A 23,639-nucleotide genomic window follows, 5' to 3' on the forward strand; every position below is an offset into this window, starting at 1 on the left:
CCGTACTTGTCAATTCATCAAATTGTAATTACGATAACATCGATATAGTAAAGGTTTTTTTAGCGGAGAAATTCAAGGCACGACCTCAGCTTGGAACGCCTTCAAATCCAGCGATACTCTCCGCTTTACCAAGGAGTTAGTTTAGTTGCTTAACCAAACCTAACACAGATTATTGATGACATTTCACGAACTCGCGAGTGTGCTAACTGGCACCATATATTCAAGAAGAAGGGGCTAACGTATGTTAGAAGTTAAAGCATAATAATCCCTACTTCCAAACTCGTTTTTTCCACTTTAAAAGGATTTAATTTGTTGATTAAACACGAATAGATTGCAATTTGCCGGCGATTGCTAATTGCCTGCAACATATTATATACCTGAGAATGTTTGTGAAACAATTAATGAGAAAAAAATTACTGACTGAACAATCACAATCACTGCCTGTGCAAATGTTAATTAAACAATACTAAAGCACTTTATCGATGGTGAAAGTGCAGAAGTGCGAAACTCGGAAAACATGATTTTCCAGGAGAGTAAAAAAAACTGTCTGCATTCCTCTTTATTGTCGGTAGAAGGGTAATAATTCTTGAGGATGGCAAGAATAAGATGTTTTTTCACACTCCATCAGCAATTTCAATAATTTCTCGAAGTGTTAGAAGATACGGCAGAAATGCAGAGATTTGCGTTTTTGGCACTAAGAATCGACACTTCATCAGGAGATACGCATTTTTGCAATTAGTGTTTTAAACTTGTTGGCGGATTTGGATCATTTAAAGACTGAACAAAAGGTTTCACACTTAAAATTCCTTATCAGACTAGATTTCGTTGGTCATCGATGCTCCATCTATCCATGCTTTACGATTTTTTAATGGACCATTGGACAAAGTACCTTTTCTTCAATTTTGATTATTCACAGTTAATCAACGAAAGCTCACTGTATCCGTGCGAAACAGTTTAAATTCACAACCGCTTTTGAGAAAGTTGCGATCTTGTAAAAAGCGACTCTATCAGTTTCGCTTCAGAATACTATGACCGAACCAAGGGACTTAAAATACATATTCTGATCCATCCGCCTGCGCTCTCTTCTTTAAAATAAGACGTATAGACCAAAAAGAGTCTTATTATTTTTTAAAATTAATATTCCTCGGCATTTTATGAATATACGGCTCGATTTAAAACCCAACAATAAGAACTTTTTGGTCAACATCGTTGTACAAGGCCACTCACAATGGATACAGAGGAGCGCTTTCAAATCAATCCGTAAACTTAATGCAAAATTCTGATACCACTACTCGTGCGTCACGGCAGTAATTTTGCATACCCGGCCATTTGAAGGCGAATCATTGACTTCAGGCAACGGGGTACGAATTAAGGAGAATAACCCGGGGGCGAGCACCCTGGCAACTACCTAAGGAGCCTAAGCCGGGGGCCAGCTCCCTGGCAACTAAGGAGCCTAACCCGGGGGGCCAGCCCTCTGACCCCTAAGAAGCCAAAGCCGGGGGCCGCCCCCCTGGCAACTAAGAAGCCTAAGCCGGGGGCCAGCCCCCTGGCAACTAAGGAGCCTAACCCAAGGGGCGCCATCCAATTCCCTCCCCCGATTCCCTCCCGAAACCGATTCCCTCCCCCGATTCCCTCCCAAGACCGATTCCCTCATGCGGCCGGAACCGATTTCCGATTCCCTCCCGGCTTTGAAGTAAATTGAAAATATGTGGCAACGTCGCAACAATTGATCAAGTAGTAAGACGAAATAATCAAGATCCAAAATAAACTCACCATTCCCAGATACACCTGACATACAATTTGGCACATAAACATTTGGCAAATTTCTATGAAGTACCTTAAACGGGTGTACAGAGTCCGTCGCGTCAAAAAAAATAAGACCAAAAAAAAAAATTATCACAAGAAAACATTTGGCGAATTTCTATGAGACACCGTGCGAATGAAGTGGAGCAAGGCTTCATCGTTGTAGTTTTCGAGAAGTTCGGATGTATTTTTTTCGAGAGCAGAATTTTTTTGGCAGTTTTTGATCTGGGTTTTGCCACTGACTGATTAGTAGATTAGATAAGGTACTTCAAACTTCTACAACTTCTACCACCTACTCTTCTACTCTTACGAGTAATGGCGCTGTATCAGGTGTATCTGGGAATGGTGAGTTTATTTTGGATCTTGATTATTTCGTCTTACTACTTGATCAATTGTTGCGACGTTGCCACATATTTTCAATTTACTTCAAAGCCGGGAGGGAATCGGAAATCGGTTCCGGCCGCATGAGGGAATCGGTCTTGGGAGGGAATCGGGGGAGGGAATCGGTTTCGGGAGGGAATCGGGGGAGGGAATTGGATGGCGCCCAACCCGGGGGCCAGCCCCCTGGCAACTAGGGAGCCTAACCCGGGGGCCAGCCCCCTGGCATCTAGGGAGCCTAACCCGGGGGCCAGCCCCCTGGCAACTAAGGAGCCTAACCCGGGGGCCAGCCCCCTGGCAACTAAGGAGCCTGCAGTTCTCGAATGAACAAAAGCTGCACTTTTGCACCTTGTCCTCCAAGCCCCTCAAATATCATTTACACTGGACACGAAACATTAAATACACAAAGTAACTTTCTATAACTCAATTTGCGCTTTAGAATTTAAATTAAAGCGCAAGTCAATCAAAATTTTCCACAGCTGAGCCTAAATATTCCAAACGTGATAATTAATCAAAATAGTCAACTCAAACGTGACTTCAATGATGAAGAATTCTATTTGGCGAAATTGAGCCGAAAGAACCAGTACCTATGAAATATTATCATAGGATAGGCTTTTAAAGCCTAAATGAATTTAGACACCCGCTTTGAGCTTTGAGGGATTTATGCGCTTTAAGATTGCAAACCGCTTGAAAAAAACAGTTTTTTTTCGGCTCGTCATAAAATTAAAACCCTTTTTCAGCCAAAAAATTGAGTCGGCTGTTTCGGCCGGAAAAAGTCGCAGAACCACAAAAGCATTTACGCCAGAATGCACTTTAAAATTTGGGTTCAGATGATTTTTTGAAGTAGGGCCAAAATCTACCTTTATCGATGCCCCTATCCTCTAGCAAATTTTAATTGCACTCATTGAAATATTAAAGGTTTTAAAGAGTGTGCCGAGCGAAATTTACCTTCATTTTTGGTTGATAGGCCAGGAATCTACTTTGGAGTCAAAATAGCTGCATGTTCAAATATTGATCATGTTGTAAAAAATCAGAGAAACTTTCGTGAAACTTTCGTGCGGGGAAAAATAAGTGACAATTTGTGCACTCTCCTGTCAAAATATCTAAATTGACCCTTGGCTTGTGACAGTAAATAAATGTAGAGAAGAAAAAAGAGGGGAGAAGAAAGAGATATTTAAAACCTGCCCTAACTACACTATGTCCATTTAGAGGGTCTTTTAAGGAAGCGTTTATGTAAGCGAGGCAATGGTCATTGGTCCTGCCTATTTCATCATTAATACTGCCCCTGTTAGCCCTCTTTCACTTCTCTTCGAATATCCTTGAGGTGGAAGGGTCATTTAATAACCCGGAGCGATAAAAATTTAATCTCCAATGATACGTGCTGCAGTTACGAGGGGGGACACAAACCTAGCGTCTATAAAACGCAACGACTTTCTAGCTGTTGCCGTCCAAAAGTTACAATTGATATTTTATTTGCTGAATCACAGGGTAGCAGCGCCTTGGGAGCGGTGTTGTAAGATTCCTCGTAGGGATATCCTTAGAGGATAAGGAAAACCTTTGAACCGGGAAAGGACGGCATGCCTGTACAGCCCCTGTGTATTTATTTACTTTCTCATTTTTTTTATTAATTTTTCTATATACATTTTTTTTATTTATTTTTTTTGTTCGGCGTGTATAGGGTCCAATTGTGTGGGGGTAAATGGGTCTATGAGGAAAATGGTTTTTTCTTCAGTAAAGTTAGGAACGATGCTAGTTCATTTACTCTCTGACAGGTTTTGAGAACCTACATGTAATGTATCAAAAAGATTTCAACATCTCTCCCCTACACACCCCCTCCCTTCCAAGCAAGTGGAATGAAAACAATTTCCCTCTATAAGACTATTCGACACAAAATTTATAATATGGAAAAGACTAGTTTTCGAAAGTTGGTGGGCTGCATTTCTACAAAAGCGCTATCCCCTACTCCATTTTAATTTTAAGTTTACACTCTTTGAATTATGGAAACGAAAGTTCTTCTTTACGGTACATTTCAGCACAAAATTCTTACAAACCTTTAAAAAAACAGGTGGTAGAGACTAAGAAAATGAACAGAATGGTGGAGTAATGACGGCTGATTGCGCTACGCGCGCGGGCATTTTTACAGGAGGATCGCAGCTGAAGCGCCTTCAATTTTTCGTGCATGCAGCACAAACATCCCTCAAGCATTCATCATCACCACCCGTCCGATATTTCAATCACAAGCACGCTTCCTACGTTCCTTTTTCAAGTCACGGTTTTTTTTTTTTTTTTTTTGTTTGTTTTTTTTTTTTTGTTTTTTGGTAAGCAGATGAAAACTGCATTTTTAATTGGACCGCGTTTAGCAGAAAAGAATCAAGCCATTTTAGCTAATGCCAAATTTAACTGGGCAATTTAATCTTTTATAAGAGAGCGTTTGTGTGGATTCCTTTGAAAATTTCAAGGAATTTTCTACGTACCATGCATAAAACTTATTGAAATTTGCAAAAAAATCCGCACAACCGTATTCATATTAATGATTAAACTGCCCAATTAAATTTGACAATAGCTGATGTGCCTTGGTTCCTCTCTGCTAAACGCGGCCCAATTTGCCATGTTCAGGTGTCAAAATTGTTGGCTTAAAATGCATCTTTATGGAAATACGGCCCGGCAAACGGGTAAAGCTGAAAGCCTTAAAATATATTGTATGAGTTTGGACAAATAATAAAATAAGACACAATCTGATTGCGGTGGACGCACGGGTCGTAAGACAGTATGCTGGATTTTTTTTTTTTTTTTTAGAAAAATGTATTGTTGGAAAAAATTCCAACACACAATGATAGAAAAGTATAAAAATGACAAGATTGTTGATTCTGTCGAACACGACGATATGCCGAATAGGTAGTAGTGGTAAGCCCTTATACACCAATCCTGAGCTGGGCCCCTCTCGAAGAAAGAGAGGAGCTTTGCTTAACCACTACACCACAGGTTGACGATTGGGTACAATGGAGAAGTAATGGACAAAGTCTCTTAATTTGCAGTATTTAATACCGTTAGTGGAAATTGCACATTACAGACAAGAATATAATACGCTGTGCCGACGTGTCAGTTAGAGGCCACATCGTACCAAAATAATCTAATCTTGTAGACTTGGTTTTGCCGTAAAACGTTGGCATGACACTTCGTCGTATTCAATTTGATAAACCACAGGAGAATACGTTTTTAAACAAATGACTTGAAAAAGAAGCCCCACATTTTTCTGTCACATACGTTTATTTATTTCATTTTACACATTGTAATAATTTCAGGAACGTTAAGTTTTCTAAGTTCCATTTCTGCACGGTTTAGAACCAAAACATTACCGATGAGGAAAATAATATATATTTATATTTGTTGAAGAAAAAAAAATAAGAAAATTTGTAGATTATCAAAGAGTTTAAAGTGTTCGTTCAAATGTTGGTCCACAGAAAACAAAGTTACGGGCTGCGTAGACATACCGTCCGTTCCGAGCTTAGACGTCAGATAAGTTCCGGGTGCTGGAGCCGTAGCTTCGATTGCTCCGGGCGCTACGCCCGGAAATTCCGGCCTCTAAGCCCGGAACGCCGACGGTATGTCTGTATAGCCCGTAAGTACGACTTCCCTGGCCGGTGTTTTATTTTTCAGTGTCGGATTCCTCCATAATTTGGGAGGACCAATATTTTTGACGGCAGTTGTGGGACGTATATCAAAGTGACGTCGGCAAAAGTGACTACTACGGCATTTTGCAAATGTTGCAGTCGTTGTTTTTAGGCGCGACCCAGGAGTTGCACCAATCGAAGGGCGGATAGATGCAGAATTCGTGTCTCAGGAACTTCATCTTGTGCGGGTCGATGTTGAAGTGGTACAGAGCGTTGTTTACTTCTTTCCACGTCTCGCCCTTACTCGGGAACGGCATCGTGGTCAACACAAGAACGAACGGCTTGTTGCCTGCCATGGAAAACACATCGTATTTAGCTCACTCGACAAAGTAGAGTTATTCAGGGTGGAGAAATCTCATATAAAATCAAATCGCGAAATTTCACAAAAAATATTTCATGAAATCTCAGAAATGTATGAAAGAGCTTTGATGAGGTACATCTCAAATCGTGGATTATCATCTTACGCTGTATGACACTGAAAAATTTCTCATATAAAATCAAATCGTGAAATTTCACAAGAAATATTTCATGAAATCTCAGAAATGTATGAAAGAGCTTTGATGAGGCACATCTCAAATCGTGGATTATCATCTTACGCTGTATGACACTGAAAAATTTCTCATAAAAAATAAAATCGTGAAATTTCACGAGAAATATTTTATGAAATCTCAGAAATTTATAAAAGAACTTTAATGAGATACGCCTCAAATTGTAAATTAATAGCTTACGCTGTATAACACTGAAAATTGATCCATTGAGATACTATTTTGACTCAAAGCGCCATTTCTCGTCGACAAAGGTTTCTTTAAGTTGCATTCGTACGATTAACCTTAAAGTCAGTTTTCTTTTTGTTAGAGAAACGTTCATTTGTCATCGTTATGTTTAAGTTGAAAAAAACGATAGCAAAACAACGTTTCTTTAACTCAGAAAAACAGTCTTTACGTTAAATCCGCACGGATTTAACTAAAAAAAAAAAAAAAAAAAAAAAAAAAAAAAAAAAAAAAAAAAAAAAAAATCTGGTAGATGAGAGACACGCTTTAAGTCAAAATAATAACTCAAGCAAAAATGTTTTCATTGACAAAAACAAGCAAGAAATATTATGCTAATTAGTTAATTTTCTGTATCTCTACAGTAAACTGGTGGACGTGATTGCTTGAAATTGGTGTCCTAGATACTCTGTATTTTAACCCGCTCTCATCCTCCCCTCGGACATTTGATCATGTGATCCTGTTGTGCAATCCTTCCCCATGTGTAGTTCGCAAAAATGAACTTTGAAGCACCCTGGTAAGTATTTGAAAAATCAAAATCAGATCGTACGATCAGATGCATTTTTTTCCCTTATACGGCTAATGCGTTACAATTTAAATATTGACTTTTTTAGTGTTGTTTCGGACGCTTTACTCTGACGATGGCAAAAATGCCAAAAATCACCAGCTAATAATAACTTTTTGTAACAAACGATAACTTTTTGGCTAGATTTTTCCATGGTGGGTATTATTTTATGCACAAAAATAATGAAATTTTTCTACTTACTGACAATTCCTTTGAGGCCATTACACAGCAGCAATATCCTAAACTTTATCTTCATGACAAGTATGATAGCTCTAACCTCGACGGATACTGGAACACAGAGGATATCAAATGAAGTATGCAAAAGTGCTGTTAGAACGTTTTACACCGAGAGAGAAGATTGGTGGAATTTGCCATTCCTTCACGCTGTATTTCACACAGCGTTAATTCAGAATCAATTCTGCCAGAAAAAAGGTAAACCTTATATGTATACTGGCACAGGTAACCATTCCTCTTGCAGAATCGACTTTGAATTCACGCTGTGTAAAATACAGCGTGAAGGGATGGTAAATTCTACCAATCTTTCTTCTCGGTGTAAGGCGGTGAGGGGAAAAACATCAATCGATTCCTCTCGTTATGATGACTCAAGATTAACGCACAGTCGGCATTTGAGAAAGTATTCTCTCAATACCCCCGAGTGCTATGCAGAGGCGGATCCAGAAATTTGAGAACACAGGATTTCCTCGATTTAAACCTATGCTAAGTAATCGATTCTTATCGGAGCACCTGGCCTGTCCAAGAATCGATACATTTCCATAGGTTTAAATTGAGGAGATCCGGTGTTGCCAAGTTGTTGGATCCGCCAATGGTGTTATGCAGGTCATAAACCGTGGCGAAGCGTGAATCGATGAATTTCTTTTCCATGTTAAAGCTGTGGCAAAGAATCGATTACCAAGATGTTTGTTGCGAGCGCTCGGATAATGTATCCTTTACGACAGGTTTAAATGGCATATCAATCGATCCATCGAAAAGTACTTCCGCGCCACTGGTTATTTAACGTCGGCTTGTAAGCATTTTCCATGTCATTTCTGGTTCAGAGTGCAAATTAAGTGCCCAATGTATGGCCGAAAAGGATGAATTAAAGAAGCAAGAGAGGCAAAAGCAAATTGGCAACAAAGTTTTTCCTCCATTTATGTACATACACTATAAATATCGATTCTGGGAGAGACAGACTGCCTCAACTGAAATCGATTGCTTTACGAGGATTTCAACGGAGGAGAGAAAGTTGTCGACTTTCAGGAATCGCCACTGGAAAGAGGCGCAGGGACTTAAATGCACGTCAACGTTGTGAAGATTTATCTGGCAAATGATTTTTCGGTGATTTATTCATCGCATGTTATACACAGAACATACATTTCGAAAAACGTGTTTTAAAAAACCGTCGATTCACGAGAAAAAATCACAAAAACATTCAAAAGAACACTTGTAGCCGTATTTAACCAAATACCTAGCCAACTAAAACTTTGCAATGTTTGTTATAGATATAGCGTTGGCATCATTATAAATTGGGGGGGCTATGCTCCCTGGCCGCTACGCGGTCCAACCACCCGGAGTGCGCTTCGCGCTCTTTTAGGTCCGAGTCGATAAAAGAACGATAAAAAAAATGGAAAGATTTTCATACCCGACTCTCATTTGTCCGATCTCCCTCTGGCCGGGAGCGATTGGATCAATAAGAATCGAATGGAAAAAGGGGCATTTTTCAAACTTCACGCTAAGGCTAAAACGGAGCGGGACGAAGGGAACGGAGCGTTTCGTCACTTTTGGATAGTCTGTAGCAAAGGATCGTAGCTTTGATTCACTTACCCTACTAACAGACCAAGATTCGACATTTCCCGCTTACCTCCATTTTGCCCCCCTTCCCAAGCTCCCTGGTCTACTCTTATATAAAAAACCAGGTCAAAAAAAAATTGATTATATAGCGGGCTCATCTAGGAACTGTCACCTGTCGATAACCGCAAAAATCATGGAAATCGGCCCAATATAGAACGCTCAAACGAACTGTGACAAAAAATATAAATTTACATTGTTCAAATGGGAGAATTCGCAACTTTACCACGTAATATAATAAAAACCTGGGTCATATTTTCAAAATCCGAAAAAAACGGGCTCATCTAGAAACAAATGCTTGTCGATAGCCGCAAAAATCATGAAAATTGGCCAGGTAGAACGCTGGAACTAAGCGTCACCAGATATGCAAATTTAGGAGGTCCCGGAGCGTATAGTATAGATATTTGAAAGAGAGTGCAAGGATCATTTAAAGGTCGAAAAAATTTTACTTACCCATTTTCACTTTCACTTCTGCGTCCGGTACAACGTACGTTTTTACGTTTTTAACTTTTCCACATTCATCACAGAAAACTCTTTTCACTACTATCGCCGGCACTTTCCACGTGGCCTCTGAAAGTAGTTATGGAGAATGTTGTCATTTTTTTTATCAACTCTTCGTTAAAATGTTTATGAAAATTTAAAAAGGATACGTTATGAGGCACTTGTCCCCACTAGCAGCCGTCAATACAACGAGCAATAACATAAAATGATTGAGTAAATGAAGTAAAGGTTGATCAAGATCAATTGAAATGCGATAGAATATCAAGCAGTTAACCCAAGAAAAAACACGTAATTGAATTTTGTATGAGTATTGAAACGGAAATCATCGATATTCCTGAGCAGCAATAAAGTATATAACAATTTTGAACGTGATAGATGTTTTATAATCTTTCTTTTTAATTGAAAATATTTGAGTACTTTAAATTATGCTCAAATCTTTTGAGAAAATCGGCACGTTGCGACAATATTTTTAACGTAGGTAACTGACCCTGCCTGATTCCTGCCGACAATTAATCGCGAAAGTAAAATTTCGTAGTTTTTTGAGCAAAATAACGCTATGACTCCATTCCATAGTTGCAAAATTGAATTAAACTATTCCGATTTTTTATAAGAATATTATTATGCAATTTCTGTTGAAGATTTTGGTGCATAATCAAAGGCAAAACTGGTGAAATTTGCGGTCAGGAAAATCAGTTTCCATAGTAAAAATCAATTTGCGAGCAGATATTTTGCAAATTTGATGTAGGTTACATTTTTACGATTGTGGAACAACTACATAATTGCTTCTTCAAAAGAGTTAGATACATTTTAGAAATTTTAGTCATACTTGAATATTTTTAGAAAACACCAATTTGCGAGAAACATAACTGATTTTTTTTCTCATTTTTTTTAAAAAATTGGGAGTGTAACCGAAGTGTTTTCAAAACCAATTTTAATTTCTTTGGGGCTGCTTGCGCCATCGTTACTTAAGAAGCGAGTCTCTTATACGGTTTACTTACGGGCGGCTAAGAAGAAGGTCATCTCAGCATTGTTTTCGTGAACAACGGCCCAGTATCGACGCATAAACTGTACGTGAGTCCTGAACAGAAAGAAAATTTAAAAAAAAATATATTTATTCAATACAGAAACATTTCTTCAATACACGCGCCACAAAAGGTGGGGAAAAATGTTTCTGGGATCAAGAACTCATTTTTTACACAGAGGATTATTGGAAAAGAATACCTCTCACATTATTTTAAAGCAATATCATTTAACCTAACTAATTCTATATTCTAAATCAGAATACAGTTCTGATCGCGGGGCTCTGGTTTTTCAGATCAGAGAATCTCTTTAGTTGAATGTAACTAAGCAATTCGCTTATACTTGCACAGGGAGTTTCGAATTAGACATGGACGCAATGGCTTAAAACTCCTAGCATGTGTCGGATGTGGATGGAAACTCAATAGACGTCGGTGGAAGAGAGAGGAATATTAAGAAGAGGAAGAGAGGGAAGAGGTGGAAGAAAGAGAAAAAGATGAAGAAAAGGAAGTACAGGTAGTAGTGGAAAGAGGAAGAGGAGCAAGAAGAGAATGAGAGGTAAGAAGAAGACACTTAAAAAAGAAGAGGAAAAGGAGGAGGATGAGGGCGAAGAAAAGGAAGACGTAGAAGAAGAGAAAAAGAAAAGAAGGAAAAGAAGAGAAACAATCAAAGAGGAATGAAGAAGCGGTGAAAGGAGTAGAGAAGAAAGAAGAAGAGGAGGGAGGATGAGGAGGGTGAGGGGGAGTAGGGAGGTCGAGTAGGAGGAGGTAGAGCAGGAAGAAAAAGGCAAAAAGAGAGGGAAGTGGTAGAATAGGAGGAAAGAAAGAGAAAATAATGAAGAAGAATAGGAAGAAAAAGATGGAAAAGAAGAAGAAACACATTTTTATTATTCCCCTCCTATATATTTCTTCTGTTTTTTTTCTTCCGTTTCTTCCTTTTCTTTAGATTCCGCCTTCATTAGAAAATGTTATAAGTCCTAAAATTTCAGTTAATAAGAATACGAATGAGGTTTTTACTAGAATTATATTAGTTTTACAGCTAATGAACATGGCAGTATTCTTCCAATCGGATCTTGCTGCGTTTCCATCATATCGCATGTTTCCTAGAGGTAATAATTCGGTACAATTCTTCAAAATTAGCTTTTATTTAAACTACAAAAAAGTAAGTACTCTTCTTGCCCCATGCGCCCACGGCAACTTACTATAAAGTCTACAATAAGTTATTTTAAGTACATTTTTCAAGTTACTCAGATCCGAATAACTTTAAATTGATTTGAGAAAGGAGATTGTGAGCAATGAAAAAATATGTGAAGCTCTTACTTCCTGTTGAGGGAGAACCACTGTCCTTGCAATATCCGCCCTTCGATACGGCCAACGTCTAATCCAACACAGCCGCAAACCTTGTTCGAACATTTGTCTGAAAAATAAGCAGAAGCACGTTGAATTGGACGCATTTCCGTCAATCAGACCCTGGTAAAAAATGGCGATAAGAGCTGCATTTCAAAATACCATAGAAATTCTTATAGCCTGCTAAAGAATGCTACAGAAAATCATATAGCTGGCTGTAGAATGCGGAGAAAATCATACGGCTGGGCTATACGAAGCTATAAAAAAGTATGCAGCCGGGCTATAGTGCCTATTGCCGGGCTTTACACTGTATCGCCTGGCTGTTGCTTTTTCGCCATCGATTATAAAAGGCTATAAGAAATTGTGTAGAAATTCGTGTGCTTTGGAAATCATTAAGTTTGATACGGAACCACCTTAATATTTACAAAACACACGTTATATTTTCCTTTAATACATATTTTTTTTTCATCAATTAAAACGAGAATACCTAATCCATACAGGATTTGCAAACATTTCAAAATCATGAATTGAATAACGCTGACTCCGCCAGATTAAATATTAGAGCCTAACACAAAACGGAGCGGCGACGCACTGGCGCCTACGAACCTAACAGGGATACTTCACGCATTGCGCAACGCGTGAAGTATCCCTGTTAGGTTTGTAGGCGCCATTGCGAGTTTCGCGCTGGCTGCCCACCTCAGCGTGCCACTGCGCTTGAAGCAACTATTTCACACCAGAGGTATTGCACAGTATCATACGAAACTGAAGGCGCTCTGAAATATTAGGAATGGCAGGCATCCATCAAAAGTACGGAGCTTTCCTCGCAAAATAAATCATGATACTACGGCCCAAAAAGAGAGCAGTGATCCAAAAACTCACTAAGTCCTAGCATCCGTAATTAGTGACGTTTAGCATACACTTTATCGCCTGGCTGTGAGTTGCTTAGTCGCCATCGGCTATTAAGGGCTATAAGAAATTGTGTAGACGGCTATAGAAGCTATTGGAAATCCTACAGCCGGCCGTAGGTCTATGGTATTTTGGAACACAGATTCTACTGCCAATTTTTACCAGGGGAACTATGTGCATTATGACGTGAGCCCTGTTATGCACATATTTTTATGGGTCTCAGGGCTCATGTATTAATGCAAATAGTTCCGTTTCCATGTGATTTACTTAGAATGAAAGAGAAAACTGTTTTAAAGCCACCCATATGTAAAAAGTGAATAAATAAAGTTTTGTATCGTAGGGATTGCTATGCCTGTTTCTAAATGATTTAGTTTCTTGATATTGATGTTGCATTCACTCATATCATTAATGGGTATGGATACAAAAACATAGAAATCAAACCCTGAGTTTCTATCTTACTATTTTTTATTAATTTATTTTTATGAGAGGAAGGAAGGGAACAGAAAGACACGATTTTTTTCGTCATCCGTTCCGCCTTATCATGTTTCACCGTGTTTTGTTTTTTTGTGTGATTTTTGTCAAAATATTTAAATGAGAACTCAACCTCTGACTTTGATACGCAAGTTGCCTGCATATGAATAATACTATTTTAGTTTTGAAGTATAACCAAGGTGATGTAATGATCGAAATGCTGAAATGTCCTAAGAAAATTAATAAAAACGATCATTACATCACCTTGGTTATACTTCAAAACTAAAATTAAATATGGTGTTGTTCAAATCAAACTTTATTAATAATACTATTGTTGATATTTGTATCAATACTTACTAAACATGCCGCAAGACTTCCCTTTACCCCAGAAATTGTTGAGGGTCACTCTGGTGATGAAAACGGCAAACCACCTCCTCACAATCCACTGAGACAGAATTACCGATGAAATCTTCATAAATTATTGAAATATTCACATCTGTCCCTACGTTTGGGGTCTTAAAACAGAATGATGTGGAATTCGAAAGGTACCAGAGTACACAGAAACTACAGCTATTCTTAGCAAGACGTAAAGCCTGTTCTCTCACCGTGCGCTGCTAGGGGAGCTAAAAAAGAGCAAGAGCTGCATGCAACAAAGAAACACAAAAATAAGCTAATTTCCTCGACGAATTGTCAGGTTGTAAGTCAATTTTTTTATATATTTTTTTCCTTCTATTTCACTAATAATTTTGAAGCGGTTTTACGCATGCACCCATCAACTTATTTGGGCGCGGTGATGACTAGGCAAGCAGAACTTACGCCCTAATCAAAGGAAAGAAAGGAATCATAGAATAGATGAAGGATAGAGCTATTAGTTATCATTTAAGTTTTTACTATTTGCAACTTGTGCGAAAATCCCATCATGAAGTGTTATTAATAACAAATTTTGTCATTGAAGTTCAGATTAGAATAACGCAAAAAAAGCAAAAAATAAGAGTTAAGTTCTTCAGTCATTTTAGAAGGAAAGCATGTTTAACATTAAGAAAACAAAAACTTACGGGAAACTCGGTTATTTCACAGTGTTTGTAATTCCAACATGATTTACACTCTTCACATGCCTCGCTCGGTTGGATGTACACCGCGGCAAGGGCCACAAACCCCAACAGCAACACCACTTTCATGACTGCAAAATAAAAATTATTTTTCACCTCTAAATTAAGACATTTAAAAAATGAAAATAAAAAATATCTTACAAAAAATTAAGTAATATAAAATAAAAATATAAAAACGCAATGCGGTGGAGAAAGTCTGAAGTCGCAACAGGCTACGTCTTCGTAGATACGAAATTAAAAGTGTAAGTATTTTCATGAAAATAAAATTCGTTGATCTTACCAATACTGTGAAAATATTTATGTTGGGACTGATTTATTAAAATGAAAAATCGTGATGACTTAGAATTGAATGGTGTCACTGGGAAGAGAGTTAAATGGTATTTTCGAAGAAGAAAAAAAACAGTTACTCAGCCTTCCGAGTAAGTATAATTTCTTTCTTTCAGGATGTACTTTGTAAAATAGCTAAATAGTAAGGTTCATTCTTTTAATCTTAATTCCAAGTAATCGGGTTTACGGCTCATTTTTGTCATATTGGACTTATTATGCTAAAAGGACCTATATTGCACGAAACCCCCATGCACATTGCTTCTTTTAGCATAAATACATCCTATTGATTGATCCTTGCTCATTCATGTCTTCGTGATTCAACGTGAATTATTTTTCGACAGAATTTCGGTGCATTACATACCAATAACTTAGTGACTGCATTTTACCTACGTGCGCTTCAGGGGATTTGAGTATTAAGATCATTCTTGGAATCGTACATGCTGAGGTAACCACTAATATTAAAAGACGTTACCTATTTTTCCGCCGGTACCAGCAGATCGATTGTTGAACTCGGTCGATAAGTCCCTATTTCGCTAATGCTTTTAATCGATTAGGGTCGTTCAATAAGGACTCAAAAATCGACCCGCAGCTGTGTACTTACTGGAATCCAGTACTGCTCATACAAGTATGATGCCTACCAAACAATTAGGCACCGAAAAAATTTCGTATGTTAATGATATCTCGACGGTGGATTCAAGAACAGGCACACTAAACAAATCCGTTTCATTATTTCGCAGCATGTTTGCATTAATAGTATATGATTGCGCGTCTTTTCATCCAACTGGTCTGAAAAAAAAAACTGATTCAGATAAAGAAAATACTCACACAGACAATACACATACCTGCTTAGTGGTGTGAACTGCAGTCAAAATGGTTCTACGGTAATAAAAAGGGGGTATATATAATAGAAATATACCGTAAATCATTCTGGTTACATCATGGTTTTTTTTATTTACACGGCAGACGTGCCCGCGATGTGGCCAAGTGATCAAGGTTATAGGCTGAACAATTACCGCCTCGTGTGAGTTGTGAGCAACACCTGCAAAAAACAACCTCTGTGGACATTGCGAATCAAAATTGACGAATCTGCGTCAAAATGTGGGATATCGTCACCCTCTGGCTGGAGTATCACAAGCGCCATGCGACGTTAAAAAATTTCCGCCGCCATTTTATTTGTTTACAGAGAAATTGTTAGTTGAGTCTGTTTGAAAATTTCACTGAATTTTATTGGCAGCACAAAGAAAATTCAGTGAAATTTTTGGACAGCCTCGGTGAACAATTCTCAGTAAAAAAATAAAATTGCGGAGAAAATTTTTAAACGTCGCATGGCGCTTGTGATACTTTGACCGGGAGGTGACGATATACTCACACATCAAAAACCGACTACATATTTTGCACAGGCAGATTTTCCACATATTGCACCTGAGCTAATATTTAAAATGAAACACACCAAGGGCTTTGCTGCTTGTCCCTCGATAAAACTACCGTGAAATTCATGCCGATATTTATACATTTCATTTTTTGTTGTAGCAATAATAGGACTCCGTGAGGATATTCTCCTTACGCGGCTCTACCTAGGTCTTTTTTGAAGATTTGTGCCCAGCAAATTAATTAACCTTCATTACTTTAATGTTTCCCTGAAACATTTACGCAGCCCTCATGCTCATAAGCTTAGTTATGAAGGGACCAGAGTGTATATTGCATCCTTTGAATTTGAAATAATTATGTAGCTTTCCCTAAAAAAATCGAACGATAGAATATAGCTGTGAAGCCCGTACAATTCTTCGTTTTATTGCGTAGTGCAATGGAAAAAAGGAAAAAGTCTCAGATATTTTTTTTCCAGGGGTAGTTGGAATTACTGAATCTCAAGTTTGTATGTGTTAGAGCCAACAACCGAAGTCAGCCAATTATGAATATGACCAGCCAAAGTCGACAATGGCTGGATTGACCAGTCATTATCAATATTGGCTGATTTCGGTCAGTGGCTATAAACATACATACCGCCAGGGCTGGATTAAAGGGGTGGCCACATGGGCCGCGGCCCATGGTGGCAAATCTAAGGGGCGGCAAAAATTTGCAATTTTTTTAAGTGTAGGTATAAAACAAAATCGCATTTAGAAAAATAAAGTACAAACGAGAGAAGGCGACGAAATTTTGAGAGTATAGTAATTTCTAATTTCATCGTCTTTCAGTGATACAAGAGACAGCACCTTTAATTAGTCGAGATAAGAGAGAAACCAAACACGCAATTTGGCGGAACGGCGCGACCTAGAGAGAAATGATGACGAGGACTTGAGATGAAAAGAAGCCCTCGGCGCGGCGATCGGCATGTAACACATATTGGCGCCCACAAGACTGCACGAATACTTCACACATTGCATCAAACACAGCGCGGCCATTGCGGTCAGCGTGAAACGCATAGCGCCTACAAGACTGCGTGAATACTCCACGCATTGCGTCCAACACAGTGCGTTCGGCAGTGGTCGGCGTGAAACGCATAGCGCCTACGAGACTATCGGAATACTTCACGCATTGCACCAAACACGGTGCGGTCTGCGCGGCGCGGCGGCGGAACTTAAAATCATTAAACCACGTATATGTTTGTTCTTTCATAATTTTTTCGTTCATTTCTTATGAATAGAAGGCCTTGTCCACACAGAGATAGGTTTACAAAACTTAACTTTCGCGCAAAGTTCCGTGAACTTTTGCTAGTAGTGTTGACAAGGCTTTTCCAAAAAATGTGTTCAAACGAGTAAATTCGTCCTATGCACCCCTCCCCCGCTGGCACGTTCACTTGATGGTTTTTATTTCGGTTCAAAACGAATGAGAAGGGGACGGCAAGTAGGTAAATCCGGCCCTGCATACCGCCAAGTTTTGCGTGTTAAAGGCTTCAGAATACATTTTAGCGAGGTCAAATTTCCTAAAATTTCTGGAGGAGACACCGTAATACTCTCCTTGGCACTGTAAAGGGTCTAGGAAAATAGTAGGTCAGGCTACACCTAGTAAATTGCTCTGGCAAATCCTCCAGTCATTCTGCATGGCAAAAATTATGTTGTCTATTTCAATATGAGTTCATCTGGTTGTAGGCTCGGATAGGTTTTTAAATTACGGCGATCAGAATCCTGCGGGCTGACTATTGATTTAATAGACAAATAAATGGACAAAGAAATAGATAAAGAAATAGACAAAGAAGACAAAGAGAAAATGGAGTGACCCTATCAGTTGAAGCGGCTAGCTACAATAGACGAAGGAGCTAAGTAATAGACTAACTAACGGCCTTTTGTAAGTCCCTAATTTCCCCCAATGTCTGTAAGAACCATCCCTTTCAACCAAAAGGATGCTCCATTTTCAAGTTGTATTTTTCATCCATAGCTTACCTAGCTGTCAATTTCAATAATCAGCTCGGAGAGAGTGTATATACTGCCGTGCTGGCAAGAACACTGAGTATGTTTGTGGACTTTGCCAAGTCTCTTTGATAAACTTTAAATTTTGTAGGAAACTTGTGAATATCTCCATTTCCCCCAATTTTTTAGAGAATTTTGTTCACAATTTAAACTGAATTATCCAAAATTTCTAGCCAAAATACTCCTAACATTCCTCAAGATCAAAAAATTTGTCAGGGGAAATTCGACAACACTTCAATGTAGTACGGAGTTTTTCCTGGGCACGAAAGTATACCACGCTGCTATTTAAATTTTCTGCAATATGGTGAATATCACCAGGACTCTATTACACTCCTACAGTGGAGTCCACCATCGATTCTCTGATTCTTTCACCTCAACCGTGTATCACGTAGATGAGATGCTCCCAACAAAATTTTTAAAATTATCCCATATAATGGCTTTGTATGATGGAATATTATGTAGAAGTGAGCCTTTGCTCTGAGACAGGGCCACAGGGCACATATTTCAAACAGCGGTTGCGGGTGACAGAGAAAGCACTATAATTAAGAGCCAATATAATCGTCATTAAGGAATGTTTGAGTATTATGGAAGCCATTTTGGCCGACTTTTTGACACTCTCTCCCCCCGTCAGCCAAACCCACACCCCATCCCCTTTTTAAATTACTTAAGTTTGGCTTGACTCGTCCCTCCCCCAAAGAAAATCTAAAAATTGCTGCATTTTTTTTTTTTTTTTTTTTTTTTTTTTTTTTAAAAATAGAAAATATTAGGGTTTTAATTAATTAAGTTGGATGCTTAATTTTACCTGGACCGGGCCCACCTCTCTCCGTCGTAGACAACTTACAGACTTTGGGCTGTGAATCAGAGTCACTAAGTTCTCAAGATTAATTATATTTCGTATCCTGACATCAACTCCCTTATCCCCGCCATAATATCGGCGATTGTTAGTAATTTTTTCTCCCTAAAAATCATTCCAAATTTTAAATGTTCTGATCTCAAAGAAATCTTAAATCTGACGCAACTAATCCCGGTGAAAGCAAATAGTAGCCTCTACAGATTCACCCTCACGGCCTTCACACGGCAGTTAAGAAGTACCAACCTTGCTGGAGCCAATTCCGCGCACTCGGCATATTCGATTGGTATTTTCGGTGCAATGTAGGCATCCGATTCTGCGGCTGCTGACTGCAGATAGCATTCTTCCATCCAGTATGTACCGTGCTCATCACAGGAATAAAATTGAGGCTGAAAAATGAAGCATCTATTGGATGAGAGCGCGTCACATTAGCAGATCCAGCAAATGGACCACTAGACACGGTACGAATTTCAGCACTCTGATATATGATCCGTAACCAAAATTTCACGTAGAGCACGATGCGCACAATGAACATTATCGAAATCAACTCCTCACAACGATATTTAATGATTCTTGATGCGTGAATTCAAACCACTCGCTCATGAAAACTCAATGCTCTACGTGATTCACATCGCGCGCTAAACGTTATCATGACAGTCTCTGCGCGATGTAAAAATCTGGCAACCTCAATCTTGACGCTTCGGCTCAGCTATAGCAAATTGCCTATAGTTCGAACAACACATGGTGGGAAATGAATATTGCTCGATTAAGAAACTTGCTGAGACCGTTGTCGTGCGCGATTTGACTCACGTAGAGCTTTGAGTTTCTTGTGAGCGGGCAGTTCGAATTCCTCGTAACCAATGTGAAATGAAAAGGTTAATATCTTCGTTAGGAGTTGGTTTCAGTAATTTTCGTTGCGCGAATCGTGTTCTACGTGAAATTTTGGTTAAGAAACATGTACCGGAATGCTTAAATTCGTACCTTGTCTAGTGATCCATTGGCAACATAGTTTTCCTCCATTAATTTAAACCTATGGAAATGTATCGATCCTTGAAGGGGCCAAGTGCTCTGACAAGAATCGATTATTTAACATAGGTTTAAACGGAGCGAATCCGGCGTTGCCAAATTGCTGGATCCACCTCTGATGCGTCATCACTCCAATTAAATAAGGAGCGCCGCTCATTCAAAACAAGTAGATGAACAAAGATGGTACGGCAACTAGGATTAGCTTAGCCATTGATCGATTTAAGGGCGTATTCATACAGTTATTCCTCAAACAGCTTCTTTTTTGGGAGGCCTCACATTATGGTGAAACTACCAGACTACGTATCTCGGTTTGAGACGTTGCGGACTTCCTGTCATATTAAATTTTTTAAATGGGAAACTACTCAACGTCAATTCTTGAAAATTTACGAGATTTTTCTGCTATGTGCGAAGAAAGCCCTAATACGAGGTATATTGATTTGTTCTTCTTCAAAAAAGTAAAATTAAAGCAGAGATTATTAAACCCCGCAAACGAGATAAGCGGTCTGGTAGTTTCACCCTCGATATGGTTCACATTGTGGTTAACGGAGCGATCCTTAACATAGCATCATAAATGGGACAATTTATGCTAATCTTGAGTAAAATTTAGCAGTATTCTTTGGGAAATGATTCCTTGAAAGAAATTACAAGGGTTACTACTACTACAAAAAAATATAAAATACGAAATGAAATATATTGATGGTCCTGTAAATATTAAGGCAGGTTCGCGCCTACCTTAAAGTTTGTTACAATCATAGAATTTTTCTTCCGAGTTTTTTTACTTTTTGCAATGGCAAATCATTGTAGTCCCTTGCGAGGATTCATTTCCAAAGATATACTGCTCAATTTTACTCGATGCTGGCAAAAATTGGTTTTTTCATGATGCTATGTTAAGGATCTCCATGGACCTCCCTTGATCAGAATGTAAACCATACGGGGCGGGGCGTCAAAAGGAGAGGAGCTGTTTAATAAGGGACTATGAACACGACCCTTACGGGCTATGTCACTATTCTTACCAAACTGATTTCGATGGTTCTATCCACAATATAGAAAACACCATCAATAAGAAATTTTATGAAACACAAGAGAAGTTTCGATTACAAGAAACACTTACACGCATCCCACTGCCCGGGCGTGAAAACGACGAGGTTACGCGACTGTTCACATTGAGGTAATCGGACGGCGATGTACATAGAATGACGTAGCTACTATAAATCAGTACTCTGTCAGTTCAGATGAAAATCTTTAGACGATAAATATTGGCACATGTGTTCCTCCTCCATCTCTGAAAACTGCAATGCATGTCTCATGTATTTATTATATGCACTTGGTCTGACATAAATTATGCGAATCGAGGGAGATGCTCAACCTGGGGTTTTCGCGCAATCGACTCTTCAATTTGATTAGCAGTAATATGATTGTGAGAATTGAAAAATACAAGTTTTTCAAGTTTCTTGAACGAACTCGATAAGGGGCATGTCCGCCCAAGTACAGAGAGGCTCAGTTCTCTCTACTTTTTTTGGCAATATGGCGTCGGCCTCCTATGATGTAGTGGTTGCAGTAGCGCTAACTCTATGATCCGGAGGTCTCGGGTTTGATTCCCAGTTAGGCGACCCAAATTTGATGGTCTCAAACAATGGTTGTCGGGGACTGGTTGTAGGAACAGAGGGGGACGGGACTATAGTGCAAGGATTAGCCCTTGTGGGCTATTTGAAGTAGTAGTAAAAAAAAAAATAAAAAAAAAAAAGACACTCGGCTTTTGGGGCGCTTAAATTCAAATAAAGTATATACCTCCATGATATAAAATCATAAAATTTAAGCATTCCGAAACAAGATATTTAAAAGTTTCAACTACATAATTGGCAGATGAACGAATTAAGCGTGCAAAATGGGTGCAAGTGCTCAATCAGACTCTTTAACCCTTTCTCTCCCTCCAGTTCATCGACTCGTATGCGCACGGAGCTTTTTATAGCATCACTACAAGTAAGACAAACGGAACCAACACAATATTGAAACAGAGCAAGAGAAAGAAGGCGCATTCGTGAAGAGACAACTATTTGTGCTTGATGGATGTCCGCGCTGCATCTGCAAAATTGAAGGCGCGAGGCATGAACTCGCTATGCTCCGCTGTATCGATGGTGAAAGGCAGAGGTGCGTATCTCGAAAAGCACGATTTTCCTGGAAAGTAAAAAAAAAACTGTATACATTCCTCTTTATTGTTAGTATAAGGGTAATAAATCAGGAGGATAGCAAGAATAAGATGCTTTTTCAGACTCCATCAGCATTCTGAATAATTTCTTGAACTGTTAGAAAATACGGCAGAAATGCCGAGATTCGCGTTTTCGGCACTAAGAATTGGCACTTCATCAAGAGATACGCATTTTTGCAATTAGTGTTTTAAAACTGTTGTTGGCGGATTTGGATCATTTAAAGACTGAAAAAAGAGTTTCACGCTTAAAATTCCTTATCAGAAGCTTTAGTTTGATCTCATACGGCCGGATAAAGCATTGTATGATTGGAAAATGTCATTTGACCACGAGATACGCATTTATGCAATTAGCGTTTTGAACGTGCGCTCTTGATCATTAAGATGAAAAATAAGAATTTATTCATACTTCAAACTGGTTTAGAAGCTTTATAGTTGATCCAATACGGTTGAAACATTGTATGACTCGATTGATTCTGATACAACTGACCGATGTGATGAACCGTCAGTTCATGATTGTTTTGGTCCAGCGAGTGAATAATGAACATGAACGCCGCGCGCCGCTAGTAATAGGTCCCTAAAAAGAAATGACACTGAAGGGCCATCGAGTGATAAGCATTTCACAACTTTTCAAAAGCCAGCGAATTCCTGAGAATAAATAAAATTACAGAACAGCAGATCTGCTGTTGTATGCGCTGTTGGCGGGAAACGCCGCGCCGAGGAGCGCGCGGTGTGCGTAAGGCGCGCCGTAAATGAAGGGGCCAGAACGAGACACGCACCTCTGCACTTAACCCTTTACTGCATCGCGTTGCCATATGGCAACAGTAATTATTTAATTCGTAGTAAATTCAGGAATGCTCATATTGGTACCCCGTGTGGATTATAGGGAACTCAACCGCATTACCAACCTAAAAAAAATTGTGGTGGGGGGAACTGGAGCTGCCAACTCAACTAAATAATCCTGTTTTTCCAACGGGACCATTTTTGAGGAGGAGCCACGAGGAGCCTAACTTTGAAGGATGTTTTGAATGACTTGGCTTGCCTTTAGAGACGGGAAAAAAATCCCAGTTATGACCTATACGGTCTAAATTGAAAATTTCCTGGTCCGATGATAATAAAAAGTATTTAAATATTATTTTCGGCTCAAAAACGGCGAGTTTCCATATGGCAACAACATACCGGCTCACTTCTGGCCCATAATTTTGCCTGTTGCCATATGGCAACACCATACTGACTCCGACACAATAATGTGTCTTGCTATCAAAAAATAGAGATTACAATTCATCATCAGACGCTTTTTGAATTTGGTAATGTTATAAGAATCAAGAAAACTTATTTTCTTAGCTTTAATCTTCAAAAATCCCGCACAAGAGTTATGCCCTGGCATCACTATTCCACTCCTGTATGCATGTTGTTGCCATATGGAAACAAGTGGACACTCTGGCAAAAA

The 23,639-nt window shown here is 39.0% G+C and overlaps 1 protein-coding gene across 6 annotated transcripts; it reads right to left on the reverse strand.

Annotated features, from left to right (window-relative positions):
• Positions 1-5,758: 5,758 nt before the first annotated feature.
• Positions 5,759-21,674, reverse strand: LOC109031181 (uncharacterized). 6 transcript variants are annotated; one of them, XM_072299139.1, is made up of 10 exons: positions 21,000-21,674; positions 19,207-19,349; positions 15,308-15,492; positions 14,326-14,450; positions 13,628-13,715; positions 11,867-11,963; positions 10,529-10,608; positions 9,483-9,599; positions 7,386-7,472; positions 5,759-6,141 (listed from the first exon to the last, which is right to left on the reverse strand). In XM_072299139.1, exons 4-10 carry the CDS (start codon positions 14,446-14,448, stop codon positions 5,927-5,929), a joined length of 807 nt encoding a protein of 268 aa, XP_072155240.1. In that variant the 5' UTR covers positions 14,449-14,450; positions 15,308-15,492; positions 19,207-19,349; positions 21,000-21,674; the 3' UTR covers positions 5,759-5,926. The 6 variants fall into 6 exon arrangements, with proteins under 6 accessions (XP_072155240.1, XP_018898092.2, XP_018898091.2 ...); XM_019042547.2 differs by lacking the exon at positions 15,308-15,492 and adding an exon at positions 15,549-15,745 and having other exon boundaries at positions 21,098-21,673; XM_019042546.2 differs by lacking the exon at positions 15,308-15,492 and adding an exon at positions 15,549-15,745 and having other exon boundaries at positions 21,000-21,673.
• Positions 21,675-23,639: the final 1,965 nt, after the last annotated feature.

This window comes from Bemisia tabaci, chromosome 4 (genome assembly GCF_918797505.1).
Source record: "Bemisia tabaci chromosome 4, PGI_BMITA_v3".
Lineage (NCBI taxonomy): Eukaryota > Metazoa > Arthropoda > Insecta > Hemiptera > Aleyrodidae > Bemisia > Bemisia tabaci.

Coding starts and splice junctions, on each gene's coding strand:
- LOC109031181 (XM_072299139.1), bottom strand. CDS start 14,448: ATGAAAGTGGTGTTGCTGTTGGGGTTTGTGGCCCTTGCCGCGGTGTAC. Junction 11,964..13,627: donor GAAGTCTTGCGGCATGTTTA/GTAAGTATTGAT, acceptor CTTATTTTTCAG/ACAAATGTTCGAACAAGGTT. Junction 10,609..11,866: donor TGGTTCTCCCTCAACAGGAA/GTAAGAGCTTCA, acceptor CTTTCTGTTCAG/GACTCACGTACAGTTTATGC.